Here is an 18,071-nt window from a genome sequence, read left to right as displayed (position 1 = left end):
TTGTAGTAAAAATGCCAGCATAAATTTTTACTCACCGCAATCAGATAATGTTAATGTCGCTGGTAGAACTTCTGCCATTTGACCTTTGGTAATATATTGAAACTGGCGACACTCGATACATTATTCGAACATTTTCTCTATATCGACATGATTTCGAGGACTGCGGACAAATTTTATCAACTCCTTTGATTTGTCGTACAAACATTAGATTTAGCTATCGATATATAGTAGTAGCAATCCAGTATTCTAGAGAGGTAATAGCGTATATTTAAAAACTCTACAGGCAGGACGACTTTTGATAGAATTGAAAATGTTCTAATCGCATCTAGTTGATTGTAATTTACTCTACTAACGCGTGATATCAATGCACGTCGTGGTTTTTTCGAATTGTAAATGTTTCTGAAAAAAGCACATACAAATGTGGACAATGTACGACTCGTAAAAAGGAGATTACTTTATATATTATCTATGGAATAGATAAGCCAAATATGTATATTAGTAAAGTTCTCATTATTTATTTTTCTTAATGTTTACAGTTACAATTTTTATGCGAAACAGAAGACATTACATAAACACACTGTCGATTTATGCAGTGCGAGTAAAAGCCTTAAGAAATGTAGGCAATTGATGAGGAAGATAGTCAATAGAGTCCCAATTGTATTGCTTGGTTGCTTTGGATATGTATAAATCATTTGGTTTTTGGATGGTATTAAAAATAGTCAGCTGTTCTTTTACTAAATTTTCAGTTACACTCGGGTGTTTCTCGAACTGTCCGGTAGGACACATTCCAGATATCTCTAAAAGTTCATTTGACAATCTCTCATATCTCGATACATGATAAGGACAAACGTTATTTAAGTAACAATTATAGTGTTCATAGACATCATTTCTCGGTGTTTCTTCATGACGAGGTTTTATAACGATATGACGATTTATAATAGTTCCATTGCACTGATTATCTTTTAAATCCAATGCCGAATAACGGTTAGAATCACGATTCCATACGACTCCACCTTCGGTGCTTGTAGAATCTGCGTCAACAACCCATCGCTTTGATTTATAACACAAATTTTTACACACACATTTGTTCATGTCGCAATTCCCGTCATCTCGATTATTGCAGTGTGTTGAAATGCCCTTTACAGATGGATTTTTAACATCATCAATAAATTGATCCCATCTTATGTCACAGTGTGAACTTAATTTTGTTGAAATATCAATTTGATCTTTTTTATTATCCTTTACCGTTACATAAATACTTCCTGATGGAGAAATTGACAATGAAGCGTACTCTGCTTGATTTAATCTGTTGTTTAATGCGATAGAAATTTCACCATTATCATCCCTGTTTATTGGTATGGAACCTTTTGTAGAACCACAGAAATATTTTCGTAAGTTTGTTATGAGTGCATTTCTTGATTCCTTATCTAAGACAACCGTATACTGACCTGAATTAGTTTTGGTCAATTTAGCTGATGTCCCCGAAGAAAGTTGTGAAAAGAGATTGTTCCGTAAATCATTGTAGATATTAGAATCACTGCAAGATTTATATTGCATAAATCTTTTTTTTGTTGCGTTACTTTTCTTTTTCTCATAATCAACTGATTCACGATTGAGTATTTTTTCGAAAATTTTTGATGATATAATAGAACTCTGCTTTTGCAACAAATTTTGTTTGACATTACAATCAATTATAAGTTTAAAATTCCCACTATAATCTTTGGATATGCATGCGTTTTTATATGCAGAATCCTCTTCGTCAATAAAACTGATAATACAATTACCACAACTTTTTTCTAAAACTTTGACACAAGTTGCCTCTTCCTCGCCTTCATAACATTTAACAGCGTCTTTGTACCAATTTTCGAATTCTTTATCAATAATTATGTCATAATTGCCTGAACCCCTACGGCGTAAAATAATAGGTTCATTTATAACTCTCTTTAATCCCTTTAGGGTTGCTTTGCATAAGTCTGATTTAAATTCACCAGAACATTTGTTAGACAATGCAGAAGTTCCTGTAAAACTATCAACGATTTCTTTCGGTGGTAGCTTTTGTATTTTTTTCGATTTAAACGCCCTTTTAGACGTCTTATTTGGTCTAATTGTTTTTTTATTTCTTAGTGATTGTGAGTTTTTCTTTTTATCCTTGATATCCAAGATTAAGTTACCCGAAGGAGTTCTTTTGACCAGTAATTTTTTGGCGTTTTTGTCGAGATCACTACTGCTGAAATCAATAGAATAAGATCCCGAGTCATCCTCCCTTAGATTAATGTATAGATCGACATTTTCTTTAACTTTTGAGTCAATCAATTGAATTATATTTTCCTCTAAAGCCATTGTTAGATTTCCGGATGGTGTTTTAGTCAATTTTGGCGAAACACATTTTAGTTCATTATCTGAATCGTGAATCACAACATTCAAATTCCGTTCTTCGCTTAAAACCTTCATGTCTTTATCATTTGTACTATGTTTTTTATTATTTGAAGTATTAACAGAACTTTCCTTTTTGTTTCTTTGTTTTTCCTTGTCAATATTTAGGGTATTTTCGGTTTTCTTGATGTTGTCTATTATAATTACACTACGTTTTTTTGTTAAAAAACTAGAAGTAGACTCTGATTTGTTCCTAGCCAATGCTTTGGTTGATACAATATGTTCAATTTCATAGATCAAGTCCTCATCACTAAACACTACCTTTTTGTCACTAAATGGAAATTGTAGTACCGTACTAATTTCTTTATCGCATCTATTTTTGCGTTTCAGTTGTTTTGTATCTGCAAATTATATGAATTATTGGAACTATATTTTAAATATTATTCTATTATATGGGAGTACAAAACAACCGAAAGACAAAATATTTGTGTAGTGTTCTTAAAATTGAAACAACTCAAAATTACAGTAAGATATTTATTTAAACAAAAACATAGCAAAAAGTCAACGTTTGATATTCAGCGAGTCATTGCTAATCATTGTGTAACTTACTTTCTCGATGGGAGTGACATCAGTATATCTTCCCATAACCTCTTCAATAATTCTTTCGCGAGGAGCACCTCTTACATCTACAATGTTCAAATGTCTTAGAATTGTTGTACTCCCATAATAAATATTATACAAAATTAAATTACCTTTGTGACAAGCGCATGCCTTTCGTGATATGTGGCTGCATTGACAGGACTTCTGAAAATTCCCAAAAATCGATAAGAATATACCATACCACAAGTCTGTGGAACATTTTGGAAGGAATTTGTTATTTACCAATGATAATAATCTCTTATGGATATTAGTCCTCGGACTAATTTAGATTAGCACTGAAATATTTACGAAACGAACTAGAGCGTTAATTATAATAAAATGTGTGTACGAGTTTATGATAAACTAGCTGTTTTGCGCAAGTTCATCTGCGATAATTCAAGACGTGTGCACGGTCACACTATAAACGTTCGTGTGATATTTGACCGTTAATTTGCTGCGGAGTTATTTTAAAAGTAATATTTCCTGAGCTAATCAACAAAATAAATTTATGTTAAAGGCAGTTTTGTTCAAAACAAAATAATTATAATAATGCATCATTTTATAACAATATTGTGTGAGTTAAAAGAAAGATATTCTGACTTTTAGAGGTTTTTTAAAGTAATAATTCCGTCACACATTTTATAGGTAATATTACCCGTTTATATATCATATTTATGAATAATACACAATACATTACCCCTAAACTATGGATACTTGGTGCAATGGGTGCGGATGATTTGTTACGCAAATTTGCCTTCGAACACAACGATTCAGGCCCGAGGACGCATTGAGCAGCTCTCATATTCTTCAATTGGCATGAGGGACCTGCAAAAACCATAATAATTAAATACTAAAATAATTTGGATTCGAGTTTACGTACGGCTACTAAGACATCTATATAAAGAATTATAATAGTGAAATATAGCAAGTACAATCATGGCCCGGACGTATTTGTTTTTGTTCACAAATTCAGCGACCAACGAAAATAGAGCACTGGAAATACCTACAAAAAATCGCTGTCTAGGGTTAATACTGCTATATCAGAGAAAGTTCCTTACAGCTTTATTTATGTAAGTGTATATATAAAAAAGCATGCAAATACTTAGAATATGATTTTGTCCCATTCGGTGTCGAGACCCTTGGTCCGTGGGGTCCTAGCGCTATAAGGATTTTTAAAGAAATTTCAAAAAGGTTAGTCGACATCACAGGAGACCGAAGATCTGGCAGCTACCTCGGACAAAGAATTAGTCTAGCAATTTAAAGGGGGAACGCTGCCAGTATCTACGGAACCTTGCCTTAAGGGACTCCTTTTAATGATATATTTTAGTTTATGTTAAGTTTAGTTATTTATTTCAATGTATATTATTTTATTATTATAAGTTTTATTTAATATATATATATATAATAAACTTAAAACATTTCCCTTTTGATATAAGACAACCCTATTACACAAAACTCGTTATACAAAATGGCGGATCTGTAACGTTTCTACCATTAGCATGGTAGCAAGTAGCATCAACTAAAACAAGTGAAGGAGATATTCTAAGAAATTAAATGGATGTTAAATAGTTAAAGATCATATGTAAAAATCACCTTGACAAGGGTTCGGTTTCCAAGCCGCTACTTCTGCAGCTACGCGACTCGGCGTATGCGCACCGCAATCCGGCCCACAAGGGGCGTTGTCTCTATGTGGGCAAGCTATTTCTTCACCCTGGAATAACACGAAAGCTTAAAGAATACAAGTTATATCCTCAAGTTAGAAAACGCAATACCGGGCTTTTGTCGTTCTGATGCAAATAGATACTAATAATAGTGAGGCTTTATTAATTTCTATTTGCATTACTAAAAATAATACATTTGATAAATATTTTTAACTATTAATTTAATTACTAAAAAGATCAAAGTCTAGATAATTAAAAAATAATCAGAATAAATACTAATTTTATGGAGTTTTCGATCTTTTATCGCACGTTGGAGCTTAGAAGTTGCAATATTATTGGTGGGAGACCAGGGAAAAGAAAGAGGGGTCGCCCTCTTACACGTTGGGCTGACGAGCTTAAAGAAGTTGGTGGGGAAGATTGAGAGAATAGGCTCACGATCGAGAGAGATGGCGCCCGTTTCAGGAGGCCTATATGAAGTTCTATAGGAGGCTCTAGAAGACTCTATGAAAAACATTTTTTTTTGAATGACGAATGTTTCGTGGAATAAATGCAGCTTAATTATTATTATTATTAAAAACAAATTGATCGGATACAATAATGTATCAGACTCCGAATGTTAGAACTTCACTTTATATTAGCAATAACGTTTTTTTTACCGCATCCGCATCATCGGGGTCTGGCGGACATGGCGGGTCTCTGGCAGCGGGCGGCGCTCTCTTTGAACAGATGCACTCCTTTGGTCCATTGGGGCAATTACATTCGCTGGAATTGGGCCAACGACGGCATGGGTCCTGTAAAATAAGTAACGTAGCATCGGTGATACCCCGTAACCGCACAATGAGGCATGAGGTACACATATAATATGTTTGCAGTGGCGTAACAATAGGGTGGCAGGGCAGCCTATGAAAATCTCGGAGTTTATTAAAATTAAACTGAGTACAACGTGACGATTTTTACTGATAGGGCCCCATCGAAAGATTGTGCCTGGGGCCCGTGGCACGGCTATACCGTGGTGTGGTGTGGTATGGTATAGTTACGCCACTGTATGTTTATCAGATTTCTTTATTAAACCATTAGATACTACCTCCAGTTTCAATGCACTGAATCAAGTATTAATCAAGAAATCTGAAAGATTATTTCTATTTATATTATTTAAGGCAACATTGAGACTTAAGATATGAATTGGAGTACGACCCCCTAGGGTAAAATTCAGAGTCATAAGCTAAGAATGCCTTCCATATGGCATGTATGCCGATATACAGGAGTCAGACTTAGCGTTAAGAGGTTAATGTCTCGTTACCCTATGGGTAAGATTCATAGTAACCTAACAGCTAGGGAGCTGGCGACCATTTAAGTATGATTTGCTCGTATTTCGTATTGATAGGAATTAAAGTTCGGATCAATACGACAAAATTTTCTTAATGAATTAAGATCGTACGTTGCTGCGTTTTTAAAGCTACATGGGTTTCAATCTGTAAAAGCGATACTAAATCATTTCCTCGTGTCTGCATCTGGGTATAGTGGTCTAATCTATAATCTAGGTCTCTGCATTATCACAGGAGGTAGATATGAAAATGTATATGGATAACTATGACTCCTTTATTCCCAAAATATTGTATTTAACATATCACGCTAAGTCTCGTTTATGAATTTCACCTTTGGCTGATAAAACACACTTAGCTTATTTAACGAAAACAGACAGACAAATGAATGAATGCATCTTACCGACTTCATGGCCTAGAGAACAAGCTATTAACATCAGTAAGTATAAGTAACTAGCAGTATTAAGATTTATTATTAACTACAAGTTTTTTTTAATAGTTTATTTAATATTGTTTATTAACCTTCTTAGTAGGTGTCCCTTTGTCTGCTTTAGCGGGTCTGGTAACTTTGATTTGCTTCAAACAAAGCATAAGTTGATTGTATGTGTCTGAATCCATCTGAAATTTGTATTAATATTTTTGTGTTTACATTATACATATTTGATCTCGTTAGCGTAATACTTTAACTTGCTAAAACAATCTATTAAAAAAATACGAATTAAACGTAGAAAATTTTGTAAATTTAACGTGTATTATTCAACAAAAAAATAAGTTTTAAATGATGTAATTAAGACGAGAGAGAAAATCCATTTTTTACGATTTATTCATTTGTATTAATAGTTATTAATCAGTTCCAACGTTCCGCGTTTACAGAAAACGCAGTATCAGTCTAGTGTTGTTTGGGTATAAAACATTGGTTCGCAGTCGGAGTTAAAACTCAAGGCCACAGAAGTAATTCGCAAGTTTAAGCAGCCCTGCGATTCTGTAACTCACTTTTCGAACTCACACAGCGGTTTTCGGATCGGCGGTCGCTCTCAAATCAGTCGTGAAGCAGTCATTTTATGATTTGGCATTCTGATAAACAATAAAGTACAAGCTCCCACCTTTTCAGAATGCCAAATCATAAAATGACTGCTTCACGACTGATTTGAGAGCGACCGCCGATGCGAAAACCGCTGTGTGAGTTCGTGAAGTGAGTTACAGAATCGCAGGGCTGCTCTTTATATATGGAATTGTATAAGTAAGAACATTGTCTACAAAATCGTCAACCCACCCTTTATATTATACCTAGTGTTAAAAAATGTAATTACATTTTTTATATATAATTTATTAATTAAGATATTTTTTGTTCTTTTAACAGAGGGCCAAAATTTGTTTATAATTATAATCCGATTTAAATGTAATTTTAAATTCTAAATTATGATAATTGAATGCATTTTAATTAAAATATATTTCTTAAAACTCAAAAAAATAGAAGACATGAAGATATAAGAGACCACATACCTCACATCTAGTCTTAACAGCTCCCCCAACGATCGTCAAATTCAAATTCTTCTTCACCGTATTCAAAATGAAATCTTGCAATATCTTCCGTGTTGCATCATTCAGTTTTCCATTACGACTTTTCTTTAGAGAATTCATCACCGCTTCGGCCACTGCCTTCCCTGGTCCAGTCCTAGATTGCCGTTCCAGGACTGTATACATATTCTCGAAGACATTATCCAAAAACTTTTGTTTGACCGTCATACACACACAGTCCATAGTATGATCTGGTACGCAATGATCACCTTCGAGCAAACAATCTCTCTCTTCGGCACATCTCGGGCAATCGGTGCAAAACTTCCTCATATCCATAGTATCGGTACATTCGTGACATCTTATACATCGGACTTTGAAATTAGCTATCTCTTTGTCTATAGCTAGAATCTCATCTTCTATGTTTTGCTGTTTGTTCCTGCATTTGTCCTTGCACTGATCACATGTTTGAACTAACATTTCGATTTCTAACTGTAATGCTTCTTTCTGAAATTGATGTTCATTTGTTTTTACGCTAAACTTATTTTTATCGACAGAAGTGTGCAACTATTTCAGTCTTAAGAGAATCGTTATAAAGAAAAAAGTTAGGTGCATGTAATTTGAATTAAACATTTTTATCTCATTATAACATTATCATCACGCAGAAAAAAAAGCCAAAAAGTTTGATGAAAAAATAGAGCAATATGTTTCATATTTTTATATCAGCCTTGAGTATAATAAAATTACGAAAAATCTACGCAAATTTATCGATATCAAGATTTTTTTGAAAAATATTTTTATACAATGTTATTCGACAAAAATTAATTAAATTAAAACTGCAGTTAATTAAATTGTAATAGATAAATAAAAAGCAATGTAAATAACCTCGGCACTCATATCTTCATTTTCGAGTTTCTTTTGCAATAATACTTTGCACAGTCTTTGCAAATCTTCCCTGGCGTCTTTGATATATTTGCTTCCTTCGGCTTCTTTGGCTTTTTTTCGACGTTTTTCCTCGTTTACTAATTTTTCCAGTCTCGATACTTCATTTGCTATGTTACCTTGTTTTGCCTAGTATTTGATTTTTAGAAATTAAACATAATTTAGCATAAAGTTTAACTTGGGAACACATGCCGCGTTTTAAGTAAACAAAACAGATAAATTTAAAAATGTACCTTAAATAACATATATGTATTATACATATAATAGTATAAATATTGGATTTTATACACCGGGTAGATTAAACACCTTGCTTGTTACAGATCATGGCTACACAAAGTTGCTACTTGTTTACCTTTCCTGTGTTTACCTTGTTCTAGTGTTACCAGATTTTAAATAAGCCCAAATTAATATGTACTAACACAAGAAGCACTCCTTTTCGAGGAAAACGATTTGTTTGTCGCCTCGACATCGCCTTTATTATTTTCAATTCTTTTATTAAAATCAGCTATTTCCAAATTAATGCAATTTAAATCGCTGCTTTTTTCTGTAGTTTTCTCTCTTATTTCTTGTTGACACTTATCTACGTTACCCATTTGAAATTCCAATTCTTTTTTATTTTTACGCCATTTCTGAACACTGTCTTCGATTTCCTTCATCTATAGAAACACATATTTATATACATATACTAGCTGGCCCGGCAACCGTTGTTTTGCCATGGAAATATTTTTATTCTAGGAAATATTTTTTAGTTCAATAAAAATAACTATCTACTATAATAAAAAAAATAGGGGTGAAAATAAGGGGTTGTATGTATTTATGTACCCTGTATCATAAAAAAAGAGTTGAAGTTTTAAAAAATGTGTGGCACTCGGGGACTGCCGCGGTAAAGCTATTGCATAGCATTTTTTATCAACCTATGCAATTATAATTATTATGTTTTTTTTATTTATGCAGTATTTTTTTTTATTTGATATTAATTCAGACTAACACGCCTATAAAGTCTGTCTCTCTCTAACGCGTACCGGCTGCACCCGATGTGAGACGTCACGTTACGTCACGAGTGTTAGGTTATTTTCGTGACGGAATTTCTGGATTCGGTCTCCACGCTCCAGGCCCGCGATAGAAGTTATGCAATAGCTTAGATCGCAATGAGAAAATATATTTTTCGTAAATTTAAAACCTGTTTCAGAAGAGCTGTCTGCCTCTCCAGGGATTCGGCCACTTTCTTCTTATACGAAGCCTCCATACATGTCCACATGCAATCGGCTTGCTTTAGTAGCTGCAGGCCTTCTTTTTCACGTTGTTCCAAAACACCTATTTGTTCTTGCAATTCCTTCTGCGTTGATAATAATTCGCTGACTTTTGCTTGGCACTTTTTGTCAAATGATGCGGCCTATGATATAACGTTGAATTAATAAAAAAATTTCGACTTAAAATTAAAAATAATGACGTCGTTCGTGTTTCCCTGGGAGAAAAGTTTAAAGAAAAATCTCATTGTTCTTATATAATTTTCGAATAAAAAGCTAATATTTAATCCTTCTCTATCGAAATTCATCATAATCAGTAGTAGTGAGAGGTGAATTTGCCACTCATGAAAAATCATTATCCTAACTCTTAAAGACAATTTACATATTATTATAAGTCGAATCTAATATAGTCGAATATATTAGTTAAATGTATTTACAAACATTCCACACAAAAAATAGTACACAAGAAAAGTGTCTCCCCCTTAGTAGAGACTGTAAGAAGTGTTGTTGGACACTTTCTTATATTAAATATCGTTTAAATTAGTAGATATTAGGCTAGTTTTAAATCACTTATTAGTCTTAAGTTAGGCTACATCGTGATGTTAAACGAGGTCTCAGAGGTGTGCAGAGACACTTAATAAAAAAAACTAACACTTAGATAAAAGACCATGCCATTTTAGCAGATATTTTTGTATCCCTCATGGTAACTATTATTTAAACTATACTACTCATAATAATCTACTAGGCCAATTTACCCACTTAACAAAATGTATGAAAAAGTTACGAACTTCCTTTATGTTACAGAGTACTTTGCTGAGGGGTAAAGCATCGCTCCCGGAACTAGGCGTACTGCATCGTTGGCAACTTGGCGGTTTCGGGTCAGTGTTTTGGCCAGATTTACAACAACTTGTTCTGTAGAGATAGAGAATAGAAAGAAAATGTTTATTGTGTCAAAATTTTAACAGCTTATCTCTGAAACAGCCCATAAACTCCAGGCCAATAGGTTGCGTCGGTAAACCTTACAGCTTATCAACCGTATGTACTCTTTAATGGTTTCTATATACAAAATACGAAACGAAATTTTTATAAATCAGAGATTGGTATATATTACTTTAACAAAAAATAACATAGTAATTATGACTTTTATTTATTCATATAAAATGGTTTCCCATCTTTCAGGGACCATCGGAAAAGCTAACACCAACTTACCTATAATCAGTCTGCTTTATAGAAAAAGTTGAAATGATTCATACAATAATAACTTTGACCAATGAAATTATAATTAAAATTTTACTAGTATACTTAAAGACACATCAAAAATAAATTTACTTGTAAGCAACAATAATTAAGAAATATAATATTCTGTAAAGATTAGTTCGGTTTAACAAAAATATGCTTACACTCTAGCAGGCTTAGGTGGTTCTTTACCCTCTCCGTCGCGCTTACAACACCCCGCCATATAACAAGTAACTTCACGGCAACGCTGCGGAAAGATCCCCGTACTTGTTGAAGTTATACCCAAGCGCTCTTCAACGGCTTCCTGTTTTAAGAGTAAAATTATGTTCTTCATAGTAGCGTGTGAAGTCAGAGGAATATGTAAAAGCTTAACACCAAGAGACAGGCTGAACTTCGCAACATCTTACGCCCGAACTCAATAACCTATCTCAATCCATAATCCACCATCTGAGATAGTAATCTGAATCCAAATGTTGTAACAAGTGTGCCAATAACCAATCGACGGATTGTAATAGCCATCTGTCGATACAAAGCTATCCATGGTAGGTCGTATCGGAGTCTGTGGATATAGACCTTTGTATGAAAATGACAGTTGACGACAGCTCAATTTCAACAGTTAATTATTTTAACAGATTTTAACTTACACCAGTTTTTTAAATAATTAAAAAAGCTGTTAAAAATTTGTACGGTTTCATTTACTTTATTTGGTTTATATTGATGATCAAATATGAGTGTAAACTCGGTAAAATGGAACGATAAGTTGCATTTTATCCGTCGCCAAAAATGGATTGTCTTCGTAGAGTTTAGTTATTGGGATGCAGCTAGGACATCGATCGACTGTCACGGTCTGATCTCGGATTGTTTTCAATCTGAGATTGTGGATTGATTATTGGGTTTGGGCGTTAAGAGATTTCACGATTAAGGATACTTAATATCTCAAGTAGTTCAGCAAATTGGTCTCTTCTTCCTCATAAGTGTGAGACTATTGATTTATTTAATAAAAATTGCGAATATCGCAGGACCGTTTGTGTTGTATATTTTTTTTCAATTACAAGATGCAGTAAATAAAGAAAACCACAAACTTTTAAAATGAGCAAAGGATGACAAGAATCAATCTTGTAGGTAACTAATTGTGAGCATTTAAGAAAAGTTTTAACTGACAACTATAAAAAAGCGACCGTATTATTTAACTTCTTTTTTAAACAGTTTAGTTAACCACGCATTTTGGTGGAATATAAGGAGGCGTTTGTTTTAAAACAAATTTCATCGGGACGAAAAAAACTTAAGTGCCTCTATCTTAATTCTTATATATAAGTAGGTAATGCAATACTGCTTTGTCTTTAAACACCCTCTTAACTGTGTGGGCCGAAAAACAAGTCCTACAAGAAAATCGAACTCTTGTGCTTTTAATGAGTAGCAACGCTACGAACATAATCGCTTACGTGGTAGTTAATTATTTAGATATACCTTTAGATCACAATCTGGATTCTCTTTTAAGATATTCCAGAAGTTACACATCATTTTAACTCCGGGGTCATCAGAACAACAGTTAATATTGGACCCGCTTTTATTCATTGTCAAGTCTCTGATAAGCTCGTCTAAAGCTCGGTAGCGACGAGCGAGGCAATCCGGAATTTCAGGCATATTTCTATAAATAAAAAGGCTTATGCAGGTGCTTTTATTGTAAATATATCTTGATAGAGGGCGTAAATTTAAAAATATACGAAATTAGTTTTAAATACATTAAAATACAAATTAATATATTTATAACTACGTGTCACGGTTCATGTTTTCTTTCTGTCTTACCTTCGTGCATATTAATACTTCATAGACTATATTAACACTTAAATTTCTTAATTCTAACCCTCCTCTTCTAGGCTAGGATTTATGAAAAATCAGTCAGAATGAATTTTATATATATATAGCCAGGTAAACCGAATAACATTGCCCTCAGGTACCTCGTTGAACCATGTTTCGTCGCATCAGCAACTTAATGAATGTACCTAACTTAAAGTAGAACAATAACAAACCTTTATTTTATTTTTAAATTGTGGACTGGATATTGTTTGGATATCTCCACTGGTTATTGATAATTTAGATTTTTAACATATCTATAGCAACAAAACAAATCATTTAAGCACGTTGAATTTTGAATGTAATACGGTTGCCTGTTGTGACAATTTTTTTGTAACACTAAAAAGACAACGATGACGATGACAGAAGAAAATAAAAACAAATCACTGTAAAAAGAGTTTCTGGATTTATATTACGTTTATTGTAATTTATAATACTGGAAACACGACAGAAACAAACAGTCGAAATCCCTAAATGAACACCATGCAGTTTACAGCATTTTAAATAGAATTACTGAAAAGTTCAAATGTAACAAAATACAACACTGTACTCATGTTTTAAAAGTCCTCGCACTAATAGTCACTAGGTTATCACTAATCAGTAATGATAGTTAACTGTAAACTGATAGTTAAAGTAATAAATACAGTATGCATCCGCGTCTCTACTCTCTATAATTATTGGCGCCAAATGTATATCATTAATCATTGGTTCAATTTTTTTTTTGGAATTTATGGCCTGGTATCTAGACCTTGAGACCAAATTGGTTCAATTTCAAGACTAAAAGGCACAGAGAAAAAAGCGCGGGAAACTTCGTTCATGGTTGACGTATTTTTCACGGTGTTGAATATTTAATTTAATTTTACTAGTTAAAACGCAGAGGATAAGCTGGTAGTTTTAATTTTTGTATTATATGTAATCTTTATATCATATTTGTGTATAGTGTCATCGTGTAGTCGGTAAGTTTTTGTAATTTCTGTAAATATTGTATGAACAAGCCCCCCGATCTAGGTCGGGGGGATGATGGCCTTGTTGGCTTGAATCTCCCTGTGGGATCAAATGTATCGGTTGGTTCACAAGATGAATTTGACAAAATGGATACCGATTGTTCGGTATCATCTCAAACAGGTGAAGGAAGTCGTAAACGAACACGTTATTTGCGCCTTTGTCGGCAATGTACGAAAATTAAGAAAAAGAAAGGTAGTGGCTCTAGCGGTGATTACTGTCAGTGCGAAAGCTTATGCAATGTAGAAGATGAGTCAATTTTAATTAAAAAGGTTACTTCAAAACCTATATCTCAATCCACGTCATCTCCACACTTGCAAAATAATAATAATTCACATAGCACATCCTCTCGACCATCAACATCTTACACGGAAAATTCAAATATCTCTCAAGACTCTAACGCGGGAAATTTAAACAACACCACAACTTCAGTAACCAATACGGACCCCCGTTCGATTGGCCGTGCTGAATATGTTTCTACCGATGTTTCCCCTTATTTTATACATGTTCAACGTATTCAAAGTTCACCTGACGATGGGACTATTCTCCATCCAATAACATTTGGCAATTTTTTAAAGCAGAACAAATTTAATAATATTATTCCCGGAAGTGTAAAGCGTATAGGAAGAAACAGGTGCGTAGTTGGCTTTTCCGATTATAAAGACGCCAATAATTTTCTTAACTGCAATCTTTTGGAAACGAAAAAGTTAAAAGCCTTCATTCCCACTTTCAGCGTAACAAGAATGGGTCTAGTTCGCGGGGTCCCTGTAGATTGGAGTGTAGAGGAAGTTCAACAAAATGTATCCGTACCTATAGGCTGCGGCAAAATACTTAAAATAAGACGTTTGAATCGCAAGGTAAAAATTAATGACTCGGTTTCTTGGAAACCCTCTGAATCAGTTGTATTAACATTTGATGGGCAAGTTTTACCAAAAAGGATTTTCATGTGTTATAATGCTCTTCCAGTAGAAATATATATTTATCCTACCATACAATGCTATAAATGCTGCCGTTATGGTCATACCAAAGTTCAATGTCGTTCTAAGACTCCAATATGTTATAACTGTGGAGGTCAACATGCAGGTGTATCATGTGACAGGTCAGATAAAGATCCTCTGTACTGTGTAATGTGTGAAGTCGAAGGGTCCCATTCAGCGATAGATAAGTCATGTCCAGAATTTGTGAGACAGACAGAAATCAAAGTTAAAATGGCTCAGAGCTGCATGTCTTATGCCGAAGCCAGTAAATATTTTACTTCTATTAAGCCTTCATACGCAGATGCATTAAGTTCAACAATTCCGGAAGTACCAAAACCCGTATATCCTTCCGCAGCGAAGTCTGTATCTCGTGATAATTCTACTAATGCCTCAAATAAAAAGACAATATTCTTAAAACCTCGCTCTCCTCGTAAACCACAACATGGTTATGATCGTGTTGCTCATTATAATGTTTTAAAAGATTTCCAAGTTCCAGAGCCTAAAAATGGCAGTGCTCTGGTTGGACACAAAAATAAAGAAGAAGAAAAATCTGATGTATTAGAAATGATACTAGCATTATTAACTAGTTTAATAAACTCAAACTTATTGAAACCGTCCCACGTTGCCTCTATTAATGAAAAAATTAAATCAGTTAATGTTATTAAAAATAATGGATTCCAAGATAATTCAATGGAATTGCAGGAGTGTTGTTCCAAAGAAACATGATTTGATATATTTGATAAATAAACATTCTCCCGTTGTTGTTGCGTTATCTGAAACGTGGTTGAAGCCAGGGTACCTATTAAGGATCCCAGGATATACCTGCTTGCGTGATGATAGATTTGATGGCCATGGTGGCGTAGCGTTACTTGTCAGGAACTCAATTAATTTTTCTGAAATAGCGTTTTCTTCATTAATCTCTAATGATGCCATTAATATTGTCGGCATAAAAATTGATAATATTTCTATAGTTTCCATTTACCTAGCTCGTTCCTCTTTTGTTATTCTCAATAGCGTTAATAATTTACTTTCTTCACTTAGTCGTCCATTCCTTCTATTGGGTGACTTTAACTCTCATCACCAAATGTTTGGTTGTGGCACTACTGACTCCAATGGTGTACGTTTAGTTGAAATATTAGATTTACATAATTTGTGTTTACTTAATACTGGCTCACCAACCAGACGTACAAAGCCTAATGAAAAGCTTAGCGCGGTTGACTTATCAATTTGTACTCCAGATCTTGCTTCTTCTCGTTCTTGGTACACTTCATCATCTACTTTTGGCAGTGATCATTTCCCGATTATCATATCCTCACCTATTAGACGCTCTCCTTATCAAAAACGACAACCTCGTGTGAAATATAAATTAAATAATGCTGATTGGCTTGCATTTAAAATCCTTGTCGAATCTAAAATAAATGATTTGCCTGAATTAGTTAGCGGTGGTGAGACCAATTCCTCTAAAGCTTTGGCTACATGTTTAATAGAATCTGCCGATCAGATTTTTTCTGTCAAACGAAATCCGTCTAATAAGATTCCTTTTCCTCCATGGTGGGATAGAGAATGTATGGTTGCTGTAAGCAGAAGAAAGGAAGCTGAGAGAGTCTATGCTGAGGACATGTCCAATGAAAATTTAGATATTCTCAATGAAGTTATTAGTACCACACGTAAATTCCTCAGAGATAAAAAGCAGGCAGGCTGGAAAAATTTTTGTACTTCTTTATCTCCTTCTACGTGCCCTTCAGAAGTTTGGACAAGTATTAAACGTTTTCGATCTGCTTTCAAAGAATCTTTATCATCGTCTTCACTTCCCCCTTTTTTAACAAATGCCTTTTTAGATAGATTAGCTCCTCCATCAGCTGCTGAATCGATCTACTTTCCTTTGGAATCGTCTTTGATAGATGACACTTCCTCTTTAAACTCTCCTTTTTCATTACATGAATTGAAAGGTGTGCTTTCACATGTTAAAGATTCATCTCCTGGTCAGGATGGTATTATGTACTCATTTTTATCTCATCTTGGTGATACTGCCTTAATGTATTTTTTAAATTTAATAAACTCCGTCATGGTCACAGGTAATATTCCTGAAACATGGAAGTCTCAAGAAGTTATAGCGATTAAAAAACCTAACAAACCTACCAATGATGTTGCCTCATATAGACCTATTGCGTTGTCCTCCGTTTTAACTAAAATTGCTGAACATCTTGTGAAGAATCGTTTGGAATGGTTTATAGAAAACAATAATTTAATAGCCAATAGTCAATACGGTTTTCGGAAGTCAAAATCTACAATAGACAATTTAGCTATATTGACCACAGATATTCGCATAGCTTTTTCGCGTGATGAAGATATTGTTGCTGCCTTTTTGGACATCTCTGCCGCCTATGATAATGTGAACATTTCTATTCTACAACGCAAATTATTAGAGCTACAGGTTCCTACGTTATTAATACGTTTTATCATCAATTTACTATCATGCAGATACATATCATTAATCGTTCAGAAAGATGGTAATATTAACGAGTTAAAGCGTACAGTTTTTAAAGGCCTTCCCCAAGGTTCGGTACTAAGCCCACTTTTATATAATATTTACACGTATGATTTAGAATTATCTATAAATTCCCATATAAATGTGCTACAATATGCAGATGATCTTCTTTTTTATTCCGTTGATAAATCTGTGGTTAAGGCTTGCGATTCCATGTCTAGTTCACTTAATTGTCTTAATATCTGGTTAGTTAAAAATGGCCTAGATCTATCAGTTTCCAAAAGTTCTATAGTCGTATTTTCCAAAAAACGCACAACTCCTATAATAAATGTGACCTTCAATGGTCAATCTTTGCCACTCCAAACAAAAATTAAATTTTTAGGAGTTATATTGGATTCAAAATTGTCTGGACTTGCCCATTATGAACATGTTGTTATGAAATGTGCACAGCTGCTTAACATCATGAAATGCCTTTCAGGTGTATGGTGGGGTGCTCATCCGTTTTCTATGAAACTTGTGTATAACGCTCTTATAAGATCTGTTTTAGATTATGGCACATTTCTCTTAGATGGAGGAAGTGTCTTGGGAAGTATAAAACTTGATGTCATTCAGTCAAAAGCTTTGAGAATTGTGACAGGAGTAATGAAATCAAGCCCATCCAATGCTTTACAAGTAGAATGCTGCGATCCTCCTTTAAAATTAAGAAGGCAATTTTTAAGTGATCGATTCTTGTTCAAATCTATGCAGTTTTCTAACCACCCTCTACATGGAAGGCTGCATGAATTGAACAATATTATTTATACATCCCGTTACTG

The 18,071-nt window shown here is 34.0% G+C and overlaps 1 protein-coding gene across 4 annotated transcripts; it reads right to left on the bottom strand.

The window, feature by feature from the left end:
* Positions 1-491: 491 nt before the first annotated feature.
* LOC125056536 lies at positions 492-13,567 on the bottom strand. Of its 4 annotated transcripts, none has more exons than XM_047659675.1 (14): positions 12,966-13,567; positions 12,403-12,583; positions 11,100-11,239; positions 10,488-10,611; positions 9,633-9,845; positions 8,872-9,108; positions 8,396-8,581; positions 7,499-8,017; positions 6,518-6,613; positions 5,330-5,464; positions 4,606-4,723; positions 3,710-3,837; positions 3,126-3,177; positions 492-2,774 (listed from the first exon to the last, which is right to left on the bottom strand). In XM_047659675.1, the coding sequence occupies exons 2-14, from the start codon at positions 12,577-12,579 to the stop codon at positions 586-588; spliced, it is 4,314 nt and encodes a 1,437-aa protein (XP_047515631.1). In that variant the 5' UTR covers positions 12,580-12,583; positions 12,966-13,567; the 3' UTR covers positions 492-585. The 4 variants fall into 4 exon arrangements, with proteins under 4 accessions (XP_047515631.1, XP_047515640.1, XP_047515649.1 ...); XM_047659700.1 differs by lacking the exon at positions 492-2,774 and adding an exon at positions 2,893-3,059 and having other exon boundaries at positions 12,966-13,560; XM_047659684.1 differs by lacking the exon at positions 8,872-9,108.
* Positions 13,568-18,071: the final 4,504 nt, after the last annotated feature.

The sequence above is a fragment of the Pieris napi genome, chromosome 2 (assembly GCF_905475465.1).
Source record: "Pieris napi chromosome 2, ilPieNapi1.2, whole genome shotgun sequence".
Classification (NCBI taxonomy): Eukaryota; Metazoa; Arthropoda; class Insecta; order Lepidoptera; family Pieridae; genus Pieris; species Pieris napi.
Note: the sequence above shows the minus strand (reverse complement) of the source record. Positions and strands in the feature narration are given on the sequence as shown.

Coding starts and splice junctions, on each gene's coding strand:
- LOC125056536 (XM_047659675.1), bottom strand. CDS start 12,579: ATGCCTGAAATTCCGGATTGCCTCGCTCGTCGCTACCGAGCTTTAGAC. Junction 10,612..11,099: donor CCACCTAAGCCTGCTAGAGT/GTAAGCATATTT, acceptor CTATCTCTACAG/AACAAGTTGTTGTAAATCTG. Junction 3,178..3,709: donor CAAGTATCCATAGTTTAGGG/GTAATGTATTGT, acceptor GGGAATTTTCAG/AAGTCCTGTCAATGCAGCCA.